The 18,562-nt window shown below is 43.2% G+C and overlaps 2 protein-coding genes across 11 annotated transcripts in view; one reads left to right on the top strand and one right to left on the bottom strand.

Moving 5' to 3' along the window:
- FRMD5 (FERM domain containing 5) overlaps positions 1–9,884 on the top strand; it is a 410,954-nt gene extending 401,070 nt beyond the window's left edge. For 3 of the 5 annotated variants that reach the window (XM_082450109.1, XM_082450107.1, XM_082450110.1), the window contains one exon: positions 3,104–4,272. In XM_082450109.1, the coding sequence (XP_082306235.1) occupies positions 3,104–3,681 (578 nt within the window). In that variant the 3' untranslated portion in view covers positions 3,682–4,272. Of the gene's footprint in view, positions 1–3,103; positions 4,273–4,325 lie in introns of those variants that run through there. The other 2 variants (XM_082450108.1, XM_082450111.1) reach the window with 2 other exon arrangements.
- Positions 9,885–9,992: 108 nt separating this feature from the next.
- The window catches only part of WDR76 (WD repeat domain 76), a 68,684-nt gene continuing 60,114 nt past the window's right edge, over positions 9,993–18,562 (bottom strand). For all 6 annotated transcript variants that reach the window (XM_082450096.1, XM_082450098.1, XM_082450099.1 and 3 more), the window contains one exon: positions 9,993–11,545. In XM_082450096.1, coding sequence (XP_082306222.1) covers positions 11,290–11,545 — 256 coding nt within the window. In that variant the 3' untranslated portion in view covers positions 9,993–11,289. The remainder of the gene's footprint in view (positions 11,546–18,562) is intronic.

Here is an 18,562-nt window from a genome sequence, read left to right as displayed (position 1 = left end):
ACAGTCCCGATTTCCCCTACTCTCTGGGATTATTCCCTGCCCTCTCTGTTCCTCACCCTCTGAGAGGTCTGGGGCCCTTATACGGGCCTCAGGGAAACAGCTACTGGCTGGGAAAGCATTACCTTTTATAGCTCTAAGTCCTTCTGACTGAATCCAGTCCCCTGATAACGCTGGCCTCTCAGAGCTGCTCTTTCCCTGCAGCTCAGTCTGCTCTGAGACTCTCAGAGCCAACCTTTTCTCTCCAGCATGGGAGGCACTGCGAATGGGCTGTCATGGCGTGAGATCAGTTGGTTTCCCATCCTTTCCCTCTGTACCTTCCCTGCCTGGCTGGTTCCCATGAAGAGATCAGCTGGTTTCCACTGAAGAAGTACCTGCCTTCCTGGGCCACCATGGGGAAGAGTCTGATTAAGATTCACACCAGAGTCCGAGTTCAGCTCCGGTTGACTAATCACTGCCTTCGGCCCCTGAGTGTGCGCATCCTGAGGATGGGGCCCCGGCTCCAGGGTAGGCTCCTGACCACTGTGCCCCCCCGCCCACTGGGAGCCACCTCTGGGCAAGGCGATCAGCTGGAGCACCTCCAAGGTAAAAAGACACCCTCTGTTTTGCTGTGCCACTCACCCAGATCCCACCCACGGCACCCACCCCATCCATCCCAGAATAACAGGTTTGAGGCGAGTGGTGGTTTCTAGTGAAACCTGAAATTCTGTACAGGACTAACCTAGCATAGGAATAACCTTAACTTTACAGGTGAGGTCTGTTAGGGGAACAGAAGACTAACATTTACTGAGTAATTTTGTTTGTCAGGCTCTCTACTTAGAAATACATATGTAGCCATTATCTTGTTTACTGAGAGCACCAACAACTCACTATAATGTGGCTTCTGGTGTCCCTCTGATTTGCTCTTTCTGATGTCACAGCCTTTGCCTCTCACCTTCCCCAGTAAGCTTAGGGCTGAACTGTAGGCCAGGCTATGATTGCACTAAGTGGCTTCCGGCAGCTATGCTGGTCATACACTGGAAGATCTGGCAGTCAGAGCTGTCCTTGTGAGGGGACAGCCCTTGAAAGGGTGTGAGGTGCCCTGTGCAACGGGGCTGAGGTTCCAGAGAACAGGGAGCCAGAAGAGTACTTGGGAAAGGAGCTGAACCAGCAACATGTAAGATCAGAGCCTGGAAAGGTTTCTTTTATCAGAAACCCATTTCACACTCCCAGGTACGTGTTTCTCATGCTACACACATGCAAATGGGGGAAGAAGGGAGGAACACTGGGGAAAACAGAGAGCAGAGGAACATCAAAGGCTCCGGAACAAGGGACAGGCTCTTAATTTCACCTTATTTCACAACAGTTTCTTGGGCAATTGGGACCTAAGTCTAAGGCAGGTGCAGGCTGTTGACTTAATTCATCCTGGCCTGTTGTTCCACTCCCCGGAATCCAACTGCATGATCATTAGCACCATGGAATAGAAAGAGGCTTGGATTCTACCCTTGTCTTTGCCAGTAACAACCAACGACATGACTGTAACCTCTTGCCCTCACCACTTCATGAAGTTGTTTAAAGACAAAATGGAAGTGCTTTAAAAAGTTTAAAACATTATACAAATTTAAGTATTTTATAGCATAGGGACAAAGGAAATACAGCCAGGACACTGCAGCTTCTGAAAGCAGGAGCTGAGAGCTGTGGCTAATATACTAATGGTGAGGTGGTGGGGAGCAGAGGCAGATAGCAGGGGGCTGCCATCTCCCCTGCCCACGCCAGCCACTCGTTCGTAACCCAGGGTTCGTTCCTATGGAGAATCTTTTACTGTGTGTATGCCGAGACGGGCTACAGCAAGCTGGGCAGGCAGGCGGCCTGGCTGCAACTGGCTACCTACCAAGGAAGCCAAGGAAGATGAGATACACTACTTCTGAAATGTTACTGGCACCTTTTAAAAGAGACCTTGGGGCTTTTGAAGCCAGCCCAGAACCAGAAAACTCCGTAATCGGCCCTGGTTAGGTCTTACCTTTACTAGCTGGGTATCCAGCTATCTGGGGCAGTCAGGGTCGATTTCAGAGCAACAGAAGGGGACGAGCTTCTCTTGATGTGGACCACAAAAGCAGGGAGAGCCACTCTGGAACCACCAATATGGCCAGGAGTAGAAAATACAGACACTGAACTTGAAACAAGAAGCCATTTCCTTGGGAGCACTATGACATGGGCCACACTTGGTGACTCTGAGCTCTGACATCCTCTGGCCTGGGTGGCTGCTGTTTGGTTGAGGGGAGTAACCAGCCCCTGTTCTTCCCTACTAGAGCTTTGAGCCCTGGAAAGAAAGAGATGTTCCATCTAAGAAAGTAAAGAGATAATGAGTAGTTTTAGGGGCAGAAGACCCTTTCTCCTAACTAATGTAAGAGAATTTCCCACTGATCCAACAAGATCGTCTCAGAGACCACTCTGTACTCTGGAGCAGCTAAAGCAAGGGGAGCTGTCAGCCTGTTCTGGACCCGGCTCAGTCTAAGGTGAAAAGAGAGGGAGAGCACTTAGGAAGAGCAGATCAGGTTTTTACCTCCCACAGAGTCAGGACAGCTAGAACTGGGAGGCTGAGGAGACTGACAGCAACTGCAGGAATCCAAAAGATGAGCTCAAGGAGCTGTGTGCCGGGTTGTTAGGAGGACACTCGGCTCCAGAATCTGTATTTGATGAGGCCCAGCTGGGCAAAACACAGTCTCCTCCACATTCCTGCCTCTCCAGGCCCTCGGCTCCCTGAACCATGACCCCGGCTCTGGCTGGGTCAGGGATAGTCTGCGATTCTCTTTCAAATTGGGCTAAAGCCAGGCCCGGGACACCAAAGGCAGGAAAGGCAGAATCTTTAACCAATATGGCCAAAACTATAAGCAAAAAGAAAGAAACTTTCAACCAATGCCACTCTAGTTCCTGCTGCTTCTCTTGTCCTATTCTTGATACATCAAAACAGAGTGCAGTGGCCATTGCTGCTGGTCACGTGGGGCGTGCAAAGCGGCTTCCTAAGATTTTAGTGACCAGATAAAGCAGGATGGGTGCTGCCTCCGCCTGACAGCGAAGTGGGTGCCGGCACACAGAAGGCCTGCTCATTTTCCTTTTGCCTTTCCAGGCCTCGAGTCCCTACGGGACAGTGCCCACTCCACCCCGGTGCGTTCCTCCTCCCACGGGGACACTTTCCTGCCTCACGTGAGAAGCAGCCGGGCAGACAGCAATGAGCGAGTCGCCGTGATCGCGGACGAGGCCTACAGCCCTGCAGACAGTGTGCTGCCCACCCCTGTGGCCGAGCACAGCCTGGAGCTGATGCTGCTTTCCCGGCAGATCAATGGGGCCACCTGCAGCATTGAGGAGGAGAAGGAGTCTGAGGCCAGCACCCCAACTGCTGCAGAGATGGAGGCCCTTGGGGGAGAGCTGAGGGCCCTGTGTCAGGGGCACGGCAGGCCAGAGGAGGAACAGGTGAATAAGTTTGTTTTAAGTGTCCTCCGTTTGCTCCTTGTGACCATGGGACTCCTCTTTGTTTTGCTCCTCCTCCTGATCATCCTTACTGAGTCTGACCTTGACATTGCCTTTTTCCGCGATATCCGCCAGACCCCCGAGTTTGAACAATTCCACTATCAATACTTTTGTCCCCTCAGGCGATGGTTTGCCTGCAAAATCCGCTCGGTGGTGAGCCTGCTCACTGACACCTGAGAAGGCAGGAATCCTCCCAATAACTAGCCAGGTGGACCAAGGAGCCCGGCTACCCATTCCCAGCAATGGGACCCATCGCGGAACCATCGGCACATGTACCAAGTCCTCCTCTCATGACTCAAAGTCCACAGCCTAGGAGGGTCGTTTCCCAGAAGAAGAAAGGGATAGGCTCATGCCTTGTCTAAACTAACTGGGAAAACTCATTTCCTTCAGAGGTTCTTTCAAGAAAGGCTCGGCGACTCTGTTTCTCATCCTCCCAATTTGCAGGATAAAATTTTTGGTTTTGAATTTTGATTTTTCATAGATGATGTGTATTATTTTGAAAATATCAAAAATAATTTATTTTATTATTACTGATTCTCACAGTAGTGTCACCTAGTAGATGGGACACTAGTTGGAGACTAGAGAGCTGTTGTCTTCTGTATCCTGCAGGAGCTTTCCTACTCAGTTCCAGTAGACTCATCACTGCAGCCTCAGCAGGGCAGGCCAGGGGTCTGGACAATGGGGACTGTCTAGGTTTTCTTCCCAGACAGAGCTTTTAAAAAAAAGTAAACATCCGTGTAGAATGATTAAATGGAAAGTTGCTTCTTATGACGGTCTGAGTTGGATTTTCTTTTCCTTTTATTTCTTTCAAATCTGAGCAGAGTGGGCATCTGAAAGGACCACCACTACAGCAGCAGCAGCAGCAGGGGTGGGGTAAGTCTGTCCCCTTAGACTAGATCCTAGTGGGCATCACCATGAGTTTTGTATAATGAACTTAGACTTCTGTGGCGTTTTTTTCTGAAGAACCTCAAGACTTTTATAGTGCTCCAGAAGCATTAGGTGAATTCAGTGGTGCCAGGGATAGAACTGTCAGAAATGCAGGACTAAGTGTAGTTAACAGAGCTAAGGTACCTGAGAGATTGTTGAGATCACAGAGCAGTACTTATTTTGTACAACACCCTCCCCCCCCCAAAAAAGACTATTTCAATTTATATTTTAACAACAAAATGTTATTTTCTTATCAATTCATATTTTGTTTTTACTTTATGGATTAAGAAAAATAGAGCCTGACGCACTTAAACGATACAAGGAAGAAACTGATCCTGAGAATGAAAAGCTTCAGAAAATAGAATTCCAAGATCAACAAACAGCCTGGGAAGGGACCAGGAAAATAATCTCTTTAAATAGGAGTTCTAAGAGATGCCTACAAAAGAAGGTGAATGTGGCAGAGACCAAGACTTAGATGTAGAAATACTGCCCCCTAGCGTCATCCTCTGCACTGGGAAAATGAAAGTTGTAGGAAAGCACTTGCCATCCTTGCCGAGGGGAGCCGTGGAAGCATGCAGAAGCGCAGCATGTGGAGGGTGAGTGTGGGGTCCGAGGCCCAAGCTCTGCAACTCTTACAACCACTCACACACAAGATCTTGTTTTCATCTCAGGGAGAGATTTCTAAGTCATCTGGGGCCTGAGGACTTATGTAAGGACAGTCAGTGGACATATTTCTGGGACCCACATTAACAGTGGAGCAGCTACTGACACCGTATGATGCTGGGCAGCCCCAAATGCAAAAGAAAATGAGTCACGTGTAGATCTGCTTTCCCCTAGTCTGTCCTCTGAGACGGCAGAACCATGTCCACATATAGAATCTAATAGCCATGGAATAAACGGAGTTTTTCCTTTTTTAAGGTTGGGGGTGGTGCTGTGTTTTGAAATTTTAATTGCCCTTTTATCTAGACCAGGGGTCGGCAAACTTCTTCTGTAAAGTCCCAGATAGATAGTAAATATTTTTTTATTTAGGTTTTGTGGGCCATACTCTTTGGCAACTACGCAACTCTGCCATCTTAGCACAAAACAGCCATAGGTAATACATAAACAAAGGAGCAAAGCTGTGTTCCAATAACATTTTTATTTATAAAAACAGACAGTGAGCTGAATTTAGCCCACAGGCTATAATTTGCCAACCCCGATCTAGACAATAAAACTGCTCCTTACCGGTGTGTAAGCAGAAAGAGGGTCAGCTCTGCTCCAATTCCTGACGTGTGTTAAAGATCCGGGATCATTTCCCAGTAGAGGCACTGGGGTTGCTTGTTTAAAGGGTGCTCGAACAACCAACCAGCAAAGAGATGTCTGATGCCAAGATGAGCAAGATCAAGCGCTGGAATGCTAAAACGCAGCCAGAATCTAAGCATGGAGGAGGGCCTGTCTGTCTGATCATTTCCATACCAGCAACAATTTGGGCAGAATTACAAACATCTAATTTCAAAGTGACAAGACAAAAACAGAGGGAGATCCTAGTAAAGATCAGGGATCGCTTAGAACCAACTAGCCACTGCCACTTGTCATCTACACAGGAAAGGCTTTATTAGCACAGGATTGGAGTAAAAAGTAGACTCAGAGAAGAAAAGGCTGTCAGGAAATAGGGGGCTGGTTTTAACCTGGATATCTACTGTCTTATGCAACATAGCAGATTACCTTTTAGTGTAGTGTTCCTACCTCAGTCTGTAGAATATGGTGTTTCTACGCAGTGAGTGATAGCCTCGACTGACCTTTCATATTCACATTAAAGACAGATGCAGTATTCCATATCCTGGTACGTACTTGTGTCTAGAGTTCTAACAGTACAATAGTCCATACCACTTCCTACAGCTGGATTTTGCTCTCTGAACAGAGACTTTTGGGTTATTTTTTTCCAGGGCTTATCCCACAAAATACAGATGGAAAAGTTTCCTTCAATTTGCTTTTCAAATAGTGCTTGAATAACAAACTTCCTTTGCTGGTGACTAGTCTTTTTTGGTATCTCCCCATCATTAAAAATTGTTCAAGTTTTTAACCTGATTTTACTGTGTTCCACTATGTCTCCTATTTTCTCTCAAAATTAGTTTTGATCTCATTGTAGAAAAAGCAGTGGTTTCCACAGCTTCATCTATCAGAGGAAATAAAACTCTTACTAAAGAATAGTGTACTGCATCTTTAAGCAGTAGAAGGTAAACTACCTGCAAATGTGAATTTCTTAGTTTCATTAAAAAAATATAGTTGTTAACCTTTTGTGTGCCAAAAATTCTAAGTTACATTTTCCTTCAAAGCAATGTACTTTTTTCTACATATGCAGTATGTAGTTAGCATAAAATCATTGGTGCCATGAAAATTATTTTTAAACGTAAATAAATATTTAAATATCATAGAAGAGTGGACTCTTTTTTTTTTTTAACTTACAGCCTATCTCACTTTCTCCTCCTTAAAATTAACAACACATAGATAAAAGGATAATAAAAGGATACCAGTGGGATTTACACAGCTGACTGCTGTCTGCGACTGGAATTATTTAAAATAATCATTTTGTTTATAGCCATCTATTATCCTTGTTCTTCCCCAAAAAATAAATACTATTAAGAACTTAGAAGCTGTAAGTGTGGAATAATTTTGGAGATGAATTGGACCACGTTTTTCTGATGAGGAAAACCAAGAAATGATTTTCCCAAGGTTACACACAGTCTCAGAGCCCAAAGGAGAATCTAGATGGTCCAGCTTCTGCACCAGTGTTCGTAAGCCTGGAGTAAGAGAGAGAACAGCAAACACTTCCTACGAAGGGAACAGAATGATATCACCACTACAATTACAAACCTCATATTTACAACTTAACAACATACATTCCTTTAACACTATCTCATCTGATTCTGTAACCATCACTCTGTGGCTATGGACTGGTAATGGTCTTCTAAATTCCATGAGGATAAAAGGTGAGACTAGGGTCCACTGTACTAGCTTATTATCTAATCTTCCTATTTTCAGTTCTACCTGCCCTCCAACCCTCCATTCTGCCACTAGATCATCTTCCTAAAGCACCGATCAGGTTATGTCACTTACTTCCAAATTTTAAGAGGTTCCTATTACCTTTAAAATGATATCCAGGGACCTCCCTGGTGGCGCAGTGGTTAAGAATCCACCTGCCAATGCAGGGGACACAGGTTCAAGCCCTGGTCTGGGAAGATCCCACATGCCGCAGAGCAACTAAGCCCGTGCACCACAACTACTGAGCCTGCGCTCTAGAGCCCGCGTGCCGCAACTACTGAAGCCCGTGTGCCTAGAGCCAGTGCTCCACAACAAGAGAAGCCACTGCAATGAGAAGCCCGTGCACCACAACAAAGAGTAGCCCCTGCTCACTGCAACTAGAGAAAGCCCATGTGCAGCAATGAAGACCCAATGCAGCCAAAAATAAATTAATTAATAAAAAAATAAAATGATATCCAGTGCCCTGTCCCCGGGGAAGTTGTTTTTTTTTAAATGACAGGAGTCTCTGCTTAAAATGATCTGAAGAGTAAAAAAGCGTGAGAACCACTGGATGCGAGTGGTTTCCCATGATCCTACAGACTTAGAGCTACAGCCTTTTAAAAAATAAATTTACTTATTTATTTATTTATTTTAAGCCTGGTGGTGCGCAGGCTTCTCATTACAGTGGCTTCTCTTGTTGTGGAGCACGGGCTCTAGGCACACGGGCTTCAGTAGTCATGGCACATGGGCTCAGTAGTTGTGGCTCATGGGCTCTAGAACGCAGGCTCAGTAGTGGTGGCACCCTGGCTTAGTTGCTCCGCGGCATGTGGGAGCTTCCCTGACCAGGGCTCGATCCCGGGTCTCCAGCATTGGCAGGCAGATTCTTAACCACTGTGCCACCAGGGAAGTCCCTATAGCCCTTCTTTGGATAACTAATGATGACTCAGCTATGCACACATCTTTTCAAGGCCCCTGCTTAGGGTGCCTCAACCACAACCAAGCCCCTCTGCACCTGAACACACTTCTGGTTTTAGCTCATGAACAGGCTTCCTCTACACACCCCTACAACATGCCGATGGAGTGGAGTAAAACGCGCAAAAGATATTTTTAAAACATTTCCTCTTGCACAGCTTCCATTTTAGAAAAACATACCTTAAGATGTTTTACTCCTTGCTCTGTGTAACTGTGCTAAATACTATCTTCCTCACAAAATTCCACCTTTTCATTTGAAAAGTCAAACATTTACAGCCACATGAACCAGAATTATGGGTCTATGCTGTCTTAAAACTAAAACTCATTACTGGCCATCAACTCTGTACTAACAAGGAAAAACAAAAGTACTAAATCAGACGGGACAGCCTAACAAACGAGACGCCTAAGTTTTTGGAATCTAAAGACAGAGTGCATATACTTCTTCCTCTCAAGTTTGATACAGAAGGCACATGCTTCTGCCCTCCTCCTCTTCTCATGTACTGTACACTGGCTGAAAGTATTTAAACCTTTGTATCCACAGCCCTAAAGCTCTCTGCTTTCCTGGAGAACTACCTTTGCAAAGTCTTCTCTGTGGAAAGGTTAACTCAAAGGACAGAATACTAAAATGGGTCTTAAGCAATTCAGATTCTATCAGTTCCTAATCATTTGCAGTCTCTCTTAGTCTGACCAAGTCTCCATCCACCCCAAATGAGATCATCTCCTTCCTCCTTAACGTCACATTAAAAAAGGTCAGGCATCTCAAAGAAAATAACTACAGGAGAATTCAGAGCTTACATGCTTATGAGATGTTATAAAGGCCAGCTAACAAAAAAGGTTTATCCGGAAGGGAGAGAGCAATCATAATACACACATAATTACAGAAGCCACACAGCTTTAAGCGAGTCTCTGGGAGAAGTGCCCTTCACAACAGAATACAGTTTAAGGATGTCCTAAGGGAGGCAACTGTCCTTTACGTGCTTTCTAGATTTAAACAACTGCTCCTTTATAGAGCTTACCACCAAGAAACAAGTCCCCCACTCACTCTCCTACTCTCCTTCCTGCACCGCCTCAAGAAGACAGAACTCTGTTAAGTAGAATGGGATATAAATAGCACAGCTTATGAAGCTACAGTGGCAAAAGAAACCAGAAAAGTGAGAAACATCAAGAATTTGCTAACATTTAGTGCAGAAGCCAGGCAATTAGCACCAAGTATACCACCAAGTATTCAAAGCTTAAATGATAGTACTAATTTGATCGAGAGTAGTTTTCAACATCTTAAAAGAACAACTCCCACAGAACTAGCCACTCTAGAACCTGTAAAATTAAGTGGCGTGGAAAAGGGAAAGGGAGCCTAAAGGTTTCATTTACTATTTCCAGGACAGTTTAAATATACCTCAACCTCACATAACCTTACTTTTTGCATTTCATAAATTAACATTTCCACCTTGCTTATCAATTCCTGTATTCATATCACCAAGAAAACAGAGAAATCCTATTCCTTCTAAACACCCACAACCTATTAATAAACTAAGCCTCAAAACTTATTTAGACTTTAATTACAGAGAAGGAAATTATTTAAGAAAAGAATGTTCAAGGAAATGATACACGTCACTTTATTTCTGTGATATACAATTATGAAAAGATAATATTTCCTCTTAGAAATCAAACATATTGCTGAAGCTATTTACAACAGGCTTTCAGTAGTAGTTTGGCAATGAAGAACAATGGAAAAAGTTGGATAGGTAAGGTCACACAGTAATATTAGTCACTGATTTAGTAATATCCAACAACAGACACATTCAAATTGCCATAGCTTCTGAAAAAAAAATTTTATGAAGAAATTCCAAAAATGGTATTTCATAACACTTCCCCAGGTTATTGAATCTCCTCTGGAGAGTTTAAAGACAGGGACAGATAAGGCTGTCTATGACTTTCTAAGTCAGGAGCTTTTACTCCTTTAACCGTGACCCACAGTACCACAGTAATAAAGAAATACATTTTACGTCAGAATATACGTATGCATGTATACCTACAAATATGTATGCATATGGAACTAAGTTTCACAAAAGAATACTTATTCTAATTATGTTTGCTATTCTTTACTATTTCTCTCCTTTTCATTTTTGTAAACACTGTTCATGGCCACTTAACTGATTTCACGTGAACAGCTACAAACCACAGTCTGGGAAACACTGGTCTGAAGGTAATCTCATACTGGATTACAGCAATCAGGTAGATCCAAACCCTGTGCCTACAAGCCCTGGGATTCCTTGGCTGTGTCTCAGGAGCCATGTAGAGGAGTGGGAGGGAAAGGGTCAACACACACAGACACAGGCCCTGCCCAAGTGAACCAAAGCTTCTCAGCAATTTCTTGGGATTTCATGTAAGATTTAATTTAGAGGCAAGGGGGAAAAAAGGTGCTCAGTTTAAAAACTCAAAAGTTTCAAAATTACTGAGTTAGATGACCTTTCAGGAGCCCTTCCAGTGTATGAGTCTAGAAATAAATATTTACTGCAAACTATTAAAAAAACCACAAATCTATATATCACTATAGAATCAAAACCACAAAAACAACCAAAATACTGATCACTCAAAGCTTTATAATTTATGTTAGAATTTCTCAACATTCTGCCTGATTAAAAGTGCTGAAGGCATCACAGTCTCCCCTTTAATTCCCTCGCCATCCTATAGAAACAACCTCCAAGGCTTCTCTCTTACTAAAAGTACCTTCTGCTCACAGTTCTTATTAACAAAGCAATTTTGTATTTGCTAAAAATAGAACATATTACCAAGTAAACAGACTAAGCCACGTGAATTACTGGGCTCCTTAGACACTGATTAATTTGAACAAATCGGTGTTGTCAAACCAAAAACTCCACAACTTTCTTAATTCATAAAAACATGTATCCTCCCACTGGAGTTACCTCCAGCCAAAATATACCGAGTTGGGTGCATAGCGTTGATGGAACACACAGAGGCAAGGCATTCTCCACCAAGAAAAGAGTGCACCCACTTTCCTCTCTCATGGAAGATTTCCACTCGCCGTGGATGGGCCATGCTGCCGACTATGATACAGTCTTCTTGTTTAGGGTCCCACACAGCTTGGAACCTGGTCAGCCATCTCCCAGTAATGGTGTTGTGCCTAGTGAAAAAAAAATGATTTTTTTAAAGGACAGTAGTGTTAAATAACTCCAGGTAGCATGGGCAGAGGGTAAAGATGGCATTGCTCCTAAATGCTGATATTCTCTGCCAAGTTTCTTTTCATTAAGTTACTGCATCACCAACAACCTAATCTCATCCTTCATGCAAGACTGAAACTCAGGATAGAGATGATGTATTCTGCATTTTTGAATCTCCAGTGCTGGGTATAGTGGTTTGTGCTCAGTGGATGGTCACTAAATGTCTATTGAAATGGCACCTTTTTTGTTCACTATTTACTAGCTCAATGGACTCCCCTCCTTTTTTTTAGCACATGCAAACAGAAGAAGACCTAGAACAAAGAAATATATAATCTAGGTTTTTGCTGTTTTAACAGGATCTGCTATTTCCCATATTTGTATTCCCCTAATTACCAAACCCTGAAATCATTTTATATTCCGTACAACCTTAAAGTTAAAAATACATCTGGAGCTCAAAGAAGAAATCACAAGGGAAATTAGAAGATATCTGCAGACAAATAAAAATGAAAACACAACCTACCAAAATCTATGGGATGCTATGAAAGCAATAGTAAGAGGGAAATTTATAGCAGTAAACATTAGAAAAGAAGAAAGATCTAAAAATCAACAATCTAACTACACTTCAAGAAACTAGAAAAAGAAGAACAAACAAAACCAAAAGACAGCAGAAGGAAGGAAATAAAGATTAGAGCAGAGATAAATGAATTACAGAATAGAAAAACAACAGAAACAAATAAACTAGGAGTTGGTTTTTTGAAAAGATGAACAAAATTGACAAGCCCTTAGCTAGATTCAGAAAAAAAAGAGGAAATGCAAATCACTAAAATAAGAAATGAAAATGGGACATTATAACTGATGTCACAGAAATTAAAAGGATTATAATACTATGGACAATTATACACCAATGAACTGGACAATCCAGAAAAAATGAATAAATTCCCAGACACAGGACTTCCCTGATGGTCCGGTGGTAAAGAATCTGCCTTCCAATGCAGGGGACACGGGTTCGATCCCTGGTGGGGGAACTAAGATCCCACATGCTGTGGGGCAACTAAGCCCACGTACCACAACTACAGAGCCCACACACTCTGGCGTCTGCACGCCACAACTAGAGAAAAGAAAACCCACATGCCGCAACTAGAGAGAAGCCTGCATGCCACAACTAGAGAGAAGCCTGCACACCTCAACGAAAGATCCCGCATGCCTCAGTGAAGATCCCACGTGCTGCAACTAAGACCCGACACAGCCAAAAAATAAATAAATTATTTTTTTAAAATTCCCAGACACATACAATTTACCAAGACTGAATCATGAAGAAATAGAAAATCTAAATAGAACTGTAACTAGTAAAGGGATTAAAATAATAACCAAAAACCTCCCAACAAAAAAATCCCAGGACCAGATGGCTTCACTGGAGAGTTCTACCTAACATTTAAAGAATTAACACCAGTGCTCCTCAAACTCTTCCAAAAAGTTGAAGAGGAGGGAACACTTCCCAATTCATTCTGTGAGGCCAACACTACCCTGATACCAAAGCCAGACAAGGAACCTACAAGAAAAAAAAAAAAAAAAAAAGCCTACAGACTAATATTCCTGATGAATATTGATGCAAAAATTCACAACAAAATACCAGCAAACCAAAATCAACAGCACATTAAGAGGATTATACACCATGACCAAGTTGAATTTATACCTGGGATGCAAGGATGGTTCAACATATAAAACTCAGTTAATGTGATATAGCACATTAACAGAATGAAGGACAAAAATCATAAGATCCTCTCAACCAGTACAGAAAAATCATTTGACAGAATTCAATACCCTTTCATGATAAACACTCAACAAACTAGGAATAGACAAAAACTGTCTCAACATAATAAAGGCCATATATGAAAGGCCCACAGCTAACATAATACTCAATGATGAAAAACTGAAAGCTTTTCCTATAAGATGTAGTAAAAGGCAAGGATGCCTACTCTTGCCATGTCTATTCAACATAGTACTGGAAATTTGGTAGGACTAGAAAACTGGGTAGGACTAAAGACTCCACAAACACACAAAAAAACTATTTAAACAATTTCAGCAAATTTACAGGATACAAAAATCAACACACAAAAATCAGTTGCATTTCTACACACTAAGAATGACCAATCCAGAAAGGAAATTAAGAAAACAATCCCATTTACAATAGCATAAAAAAGAATAAAATATTTAGGAATAAATTTAACCAAAGATATGGAAGATATGTATACTGAAAACTACAAAACATTACTAAAACAAACCAAAGAAGACACAAATAAATGGAAAGACATTGTGGTTGCGGACTGGAAGACTTAGTATTGTTAAAATGTCTACACTACCCAAAATGATCTATAGAATTCAATCAATGCAATCCCTATGAAAATCCCAATGGCATGTTTTACAGAGAGAAAAAAAATCCTAAAATTGATATGAAACTCAAGGAACTACAAACAGTCAAAATAATCTTTAAAAAGAAGAAGAGGACTTCCCTGGTGGCGCAGTGGTTAAGAATCCACCTGCCAACGCAGGGGACATGCGTTCGAGCCCTGGTCCAGGAAGATCCCACATGCCGCAGAGCAACTAAGCCCATGCACCACAACTACTGAGCCTGCGCTCTAGAGCCTGCAAGCCACAACTACTGAGCCCGCATGCCGCAACTACTGAAGCCCGCGCACCTAGAGCCCATGCTTTGCGACAGAGAAGCCACTGCAATGAGAAGCCCGCACACCACAGTGAAGAGTAGCCCCTGCTCGCTGCAACTAGAGAAAAGCCCACGCACAGCAACAGAGACCCAGTGCAGCCAAAAACAAACAAAAAAAAGAACCAAGTTGGGGGCCTCATATTTCCGGATTTCAAAACATACTACAAAGCGACAGTAATCATGACAGTGTGGTACTGGTATAAAGACAGACACTACAGACCAGTAGAACAGAATAGATCCCATAAATGTACATGTACATGGTCAAGTGATATTCAACATGGGTGCCAAGACCACAAAATGGGAAAAGGACAGTTGCTTCAACAAATGGTGCTGGGAGAACTGGATATCCACATTCAAAAGAATAAAGTTGGACAATAATCTTATATTATATACAAAAAAAGTAACTCAAAGTGGATTAAAGACCTAAACATAAGACTTGAAACTATTAATAAAACAGAGAAGAAAACATAGGGGGAAAGTTTCAGGACACTGGATTTAGCAATGACTTCTTCGATATGACACCAAAAGCACAGGCAACAAAAGCAAAAACAGACAAATCTACATCAAACTTAAAAACTCTGTGCATCAAAGGAAACAATCAACAGAGTGAAAAGGCAACCCACAAAATGGTAGAAAATATTCACAAATCATATATTTGATAAGGGGTTAATATGCAGAATACGTAAGGAATTCCTATAACTCAACAACAACAAAAATTATGTAATTCAAAAATGGGCAAAAGACTTGAATAGACAGTTCTCCAACGAAGATACACAAATGGCCAACAAGCAAATGAAAAGATGTTTAACATCACTAATCATTAGAGAAATGCAATCAAAACCACAATGAGATATTACCTCATTAGGATAATCACTAACAAAAGAACAGACAGGAAGTGTTGATGCATATAAAGAGAAATTAGAACCCTGGTGCACTACTGGAATGTAAAATGGTTTGGCTGCTATGGAAAAACAGTACAAAGGTTCCTCAAAAAATTAAAAATAGAATTATCAGATGATCCATCAAAGTCCCCCTTCTGGGTATATATCCAAAAGAATTCAAAGCAGGATCTTAAAGAGATATCTTTACACCCATTTGTTCACTGCAGCATTATTCACAATAGCCAAGAGGTAGAAACAATCAAAATGTCCATCAACAGATGAATGGAAAAAGAAAATGTGGCAAATACATACAGTGGAATATTATGCAGCCTTTAAAAGAGGAAGGGACTTCCCTGGTGGCGCAGTGGTTTAGAATCCGCCTGCCAATGTAGGGGACACGGGTTCGATCGCTGGTCCAGGAAGATCCCACATGCTGCGGAGCATCTAAGCCCATGTGCCACAACCACTGAGCCCGGGCTGTAGAGTCCACAAGCCACAACTACTGAGCCCATGTGACACAACTACTGAAGCCCGTGCGCCTAGAGCCCATGCTCTGCAACAAGAGAAGCCACTGCAATAAGAAGCCCGCGCACCACAATGAAGAGCAGCCCCGACTCGCCTCAAATAGAGAAAGCCCGTGCGCAGCAACGAAGACCCAACGCAGCCAAAAATAAATTAATTTTAAAAAATTAAACTGGAGATGGGGGGCAAGATGGCGGAAGAGTAAGACACGGAGATCACCTTCCTTCCCACAGATACAGTAGAAATACATCTACACGTTGAACTGCTCCTACAGAACACCCACTGAACGCTGGCAGAAGACGTCAGACCTCCCAAAAGGCAAGAAAATCCCCATGTACTTGGGTAGGGCAAAAGAAAAAAGAAATAACAGAGACAAAAGAATAGGGATGGGACCTGCACCAGTGGGAGGGAGCTGTGAAGGAGGAAAGGTTTCCACACACTAGGAAGCCCCTTCATGGGCAGAGACTGCGGGTGGCAGAGGGGGGAAGCTTCGGAGCCATGGAGGACAGCGCAGCCACAGGGGTGCGGAGGGCAAAGTGGAGAGATTCCCGCACAGAGGCTCGGTGCCGAGCAGCACTCACCAGCCCAGAGAGGCTTGTCTGCTCACCCGCCGGGGCGGGCGGGGGCTGGGAGCCGAGGCTCAGGCTTCGGTCGGATCGCAGGGAGAGGACTGGGGCTGGCGACGTGAACACAGCCTGAAGGGGTTAGCGCACCACAGCTAGCCGGGAGGGAGCCCAAGAAAAAGTCTGCAGCCGCCAAAGAGGCAAGAGACTTTTTCTTGCCTCTTTGTTTCGCGGCGCACAAGAAGGGATTCAGAGCGCCGCCTAAACAAATTCCAGAGACGGGCGCGAGCCACGGCTAACAGCGCAGACCCCAGAGACAGGCGCAAGCCGCAGTTATCAGCGCGGACCCCAGAGACGGGCAGGAGACGCTAAGGCTGCTGCTGCCGCCCCCAAGAAGCCTGTGTGCGAGCACAGGTCACTCTCCACACCGCCCTTCCCAGGAGCCTGTGCAGCCGGCCATGGCCAGGCTACCGTGATCCGGGGACAACTTCCCTGGGAGAACGCACGGCGTGCCTCAGGCTGCTGCAACGTCACGCTGGCCTCTGCCGCCGCAGACTCGCCCCACATCCGTTCCCCTCCCTCCCGCCGTCCTGAGTGAGCCAGAGCCCCCAAAGCACCTGCTCCTTTAACCCCCTCCTGTCTGGGCAGGGAACAGACGCCCTCAGGCGACCTACATACAGAGGCGGGTCCAAATCCAAAGCTGAACCCCGGGAGCTGTACGAACAAAGAAGAGAAAGGGAAATCTCTCCCAGCAGCCTCAGAAGCAGCGGATTAAAGCTCCACAAAGAACTTGATGTGCCTGCATCTGTTGACTACCTGAATAGACAACGAATCATCCCAAATTCCAGAGGTGGACTTTGGGAGCAGGATATATTAATTTTTCCCTTTTTCCTTTTTTTGTGAGTGTATATGTGTATGCTTCTGGGTGAGATTTTGTCTGTATAGCTTTGCTTTCACCATTAGTCCTAGGGTTAGGTCCGTCCGTTTTTTTTTTGTTTTTTTTTTTTTACTTAAAAAATTTTTTTCTTTCTAATAAATGGTTTCTTAATAATTTTTTCCTTATTTTCTATTCTTATAAATTAAAAAAAATTTTTTAATAAGTTTTTTCATATTTTTTATTAAAAAAATTTTTTTTTCTTAATAAATTTTTTTCTTCATAATTTTTTTCTTATTTTTTATTATAAAAAATTAATGAATCTATTTTTAAAAATTAAAAAAAAATTTTTCTGAATACATTTATGCTTAATAATTTTTTTTCTTATTTTTTATTATAATAGCTTTATTTTATTTTATTTTATCCTCTTTCTTTCTTTCTATTTTTTTCTCCCTTTTATTCTGAGCCGTGTGGATGATAGGCTCTTGGTGCTCCAGCCAGGCATCAGGGCTGTGCCTCTGAGGTGGGAGAGCCAACTTCAGGACACTGGTCCACAAGAGACCTCCCAGCTCCACGTAATACCAAACGGCAAAAATCTCTCAGAGATCTCCATCTCAACATCAAGACCCAGCTTCACTCAACGACCAGCAAGCTACACTGCTGGACACCCTATGCCAAACAACTAGCAAGACAGGAACACAGCCCCATCCATTAGCAGAGAGGCTGCCTAAAATCATAATAAGGCCACAGACACCCCAAAACACACCACCAGACGTGGACGTGCCCACCAGAAAGACAAGATCCAACCTCATCCACCAAAACACAGGCACTAGTCCCCTCCACCAGGAAGCCTACACAACCCACTGAACCAACCTTAGCCACTGGGGACAGATACCAAAAACAACGGGAACTACAAAACTGCAGCCTGTGAAAAGGAGACCCCAAGCACAGTAAGATAAGCAAAATGAGAAGACAAAAAACACACAGCAGGTGAAGGAGCAGGGTCAAAACACACCAGACCTAACAAATGAAGAGGAAATAGGCAGTCTACCTGAAAAAGAATTCAGAATAATGATAGTAAAGATGATCCAAAATCTTGGAAATAGAATAGACAAAATGCAAGAAACATTTAACAAGGATGTAGAAGAACTAAAGAGGAACCAAGCAACGATGAAAAACACAATAAATGAAATTAAAAATACTCTAGACGGGATCAATAGCAGAATAACTGAGGCAGAAGAACGGATAAGTGACCTGGAAGATAAAATAGTGGAAATAACTACTGCAGAGCAGAATAAAGAAAAAAGAATGAAAAGAACAGGGGACAGTCTCAGAGACCTCTGGGACAACATTAAACGCACCAACATTCGAATTATAGGAGTCCCAGAAGAAGAAGAGAAAAAGAAAGGGACTGAGAA

Source organism: Balaenoptera physalus (genome assembly GCF_965194825.1).
Source record: "Balaenoptera physalus genome assembly, chromosome: 2".
NCBI lineage: Eukaryota > Metazoa > Chordata > Mammalia > Artiodactyla > Balaenopteridae > Balaenoptera > Balaenoptera physalus.
Note: the sequence above shows the minus strand (reverse complement) of the source record. Positions and strands in the feature narration are given on the sequence as shown.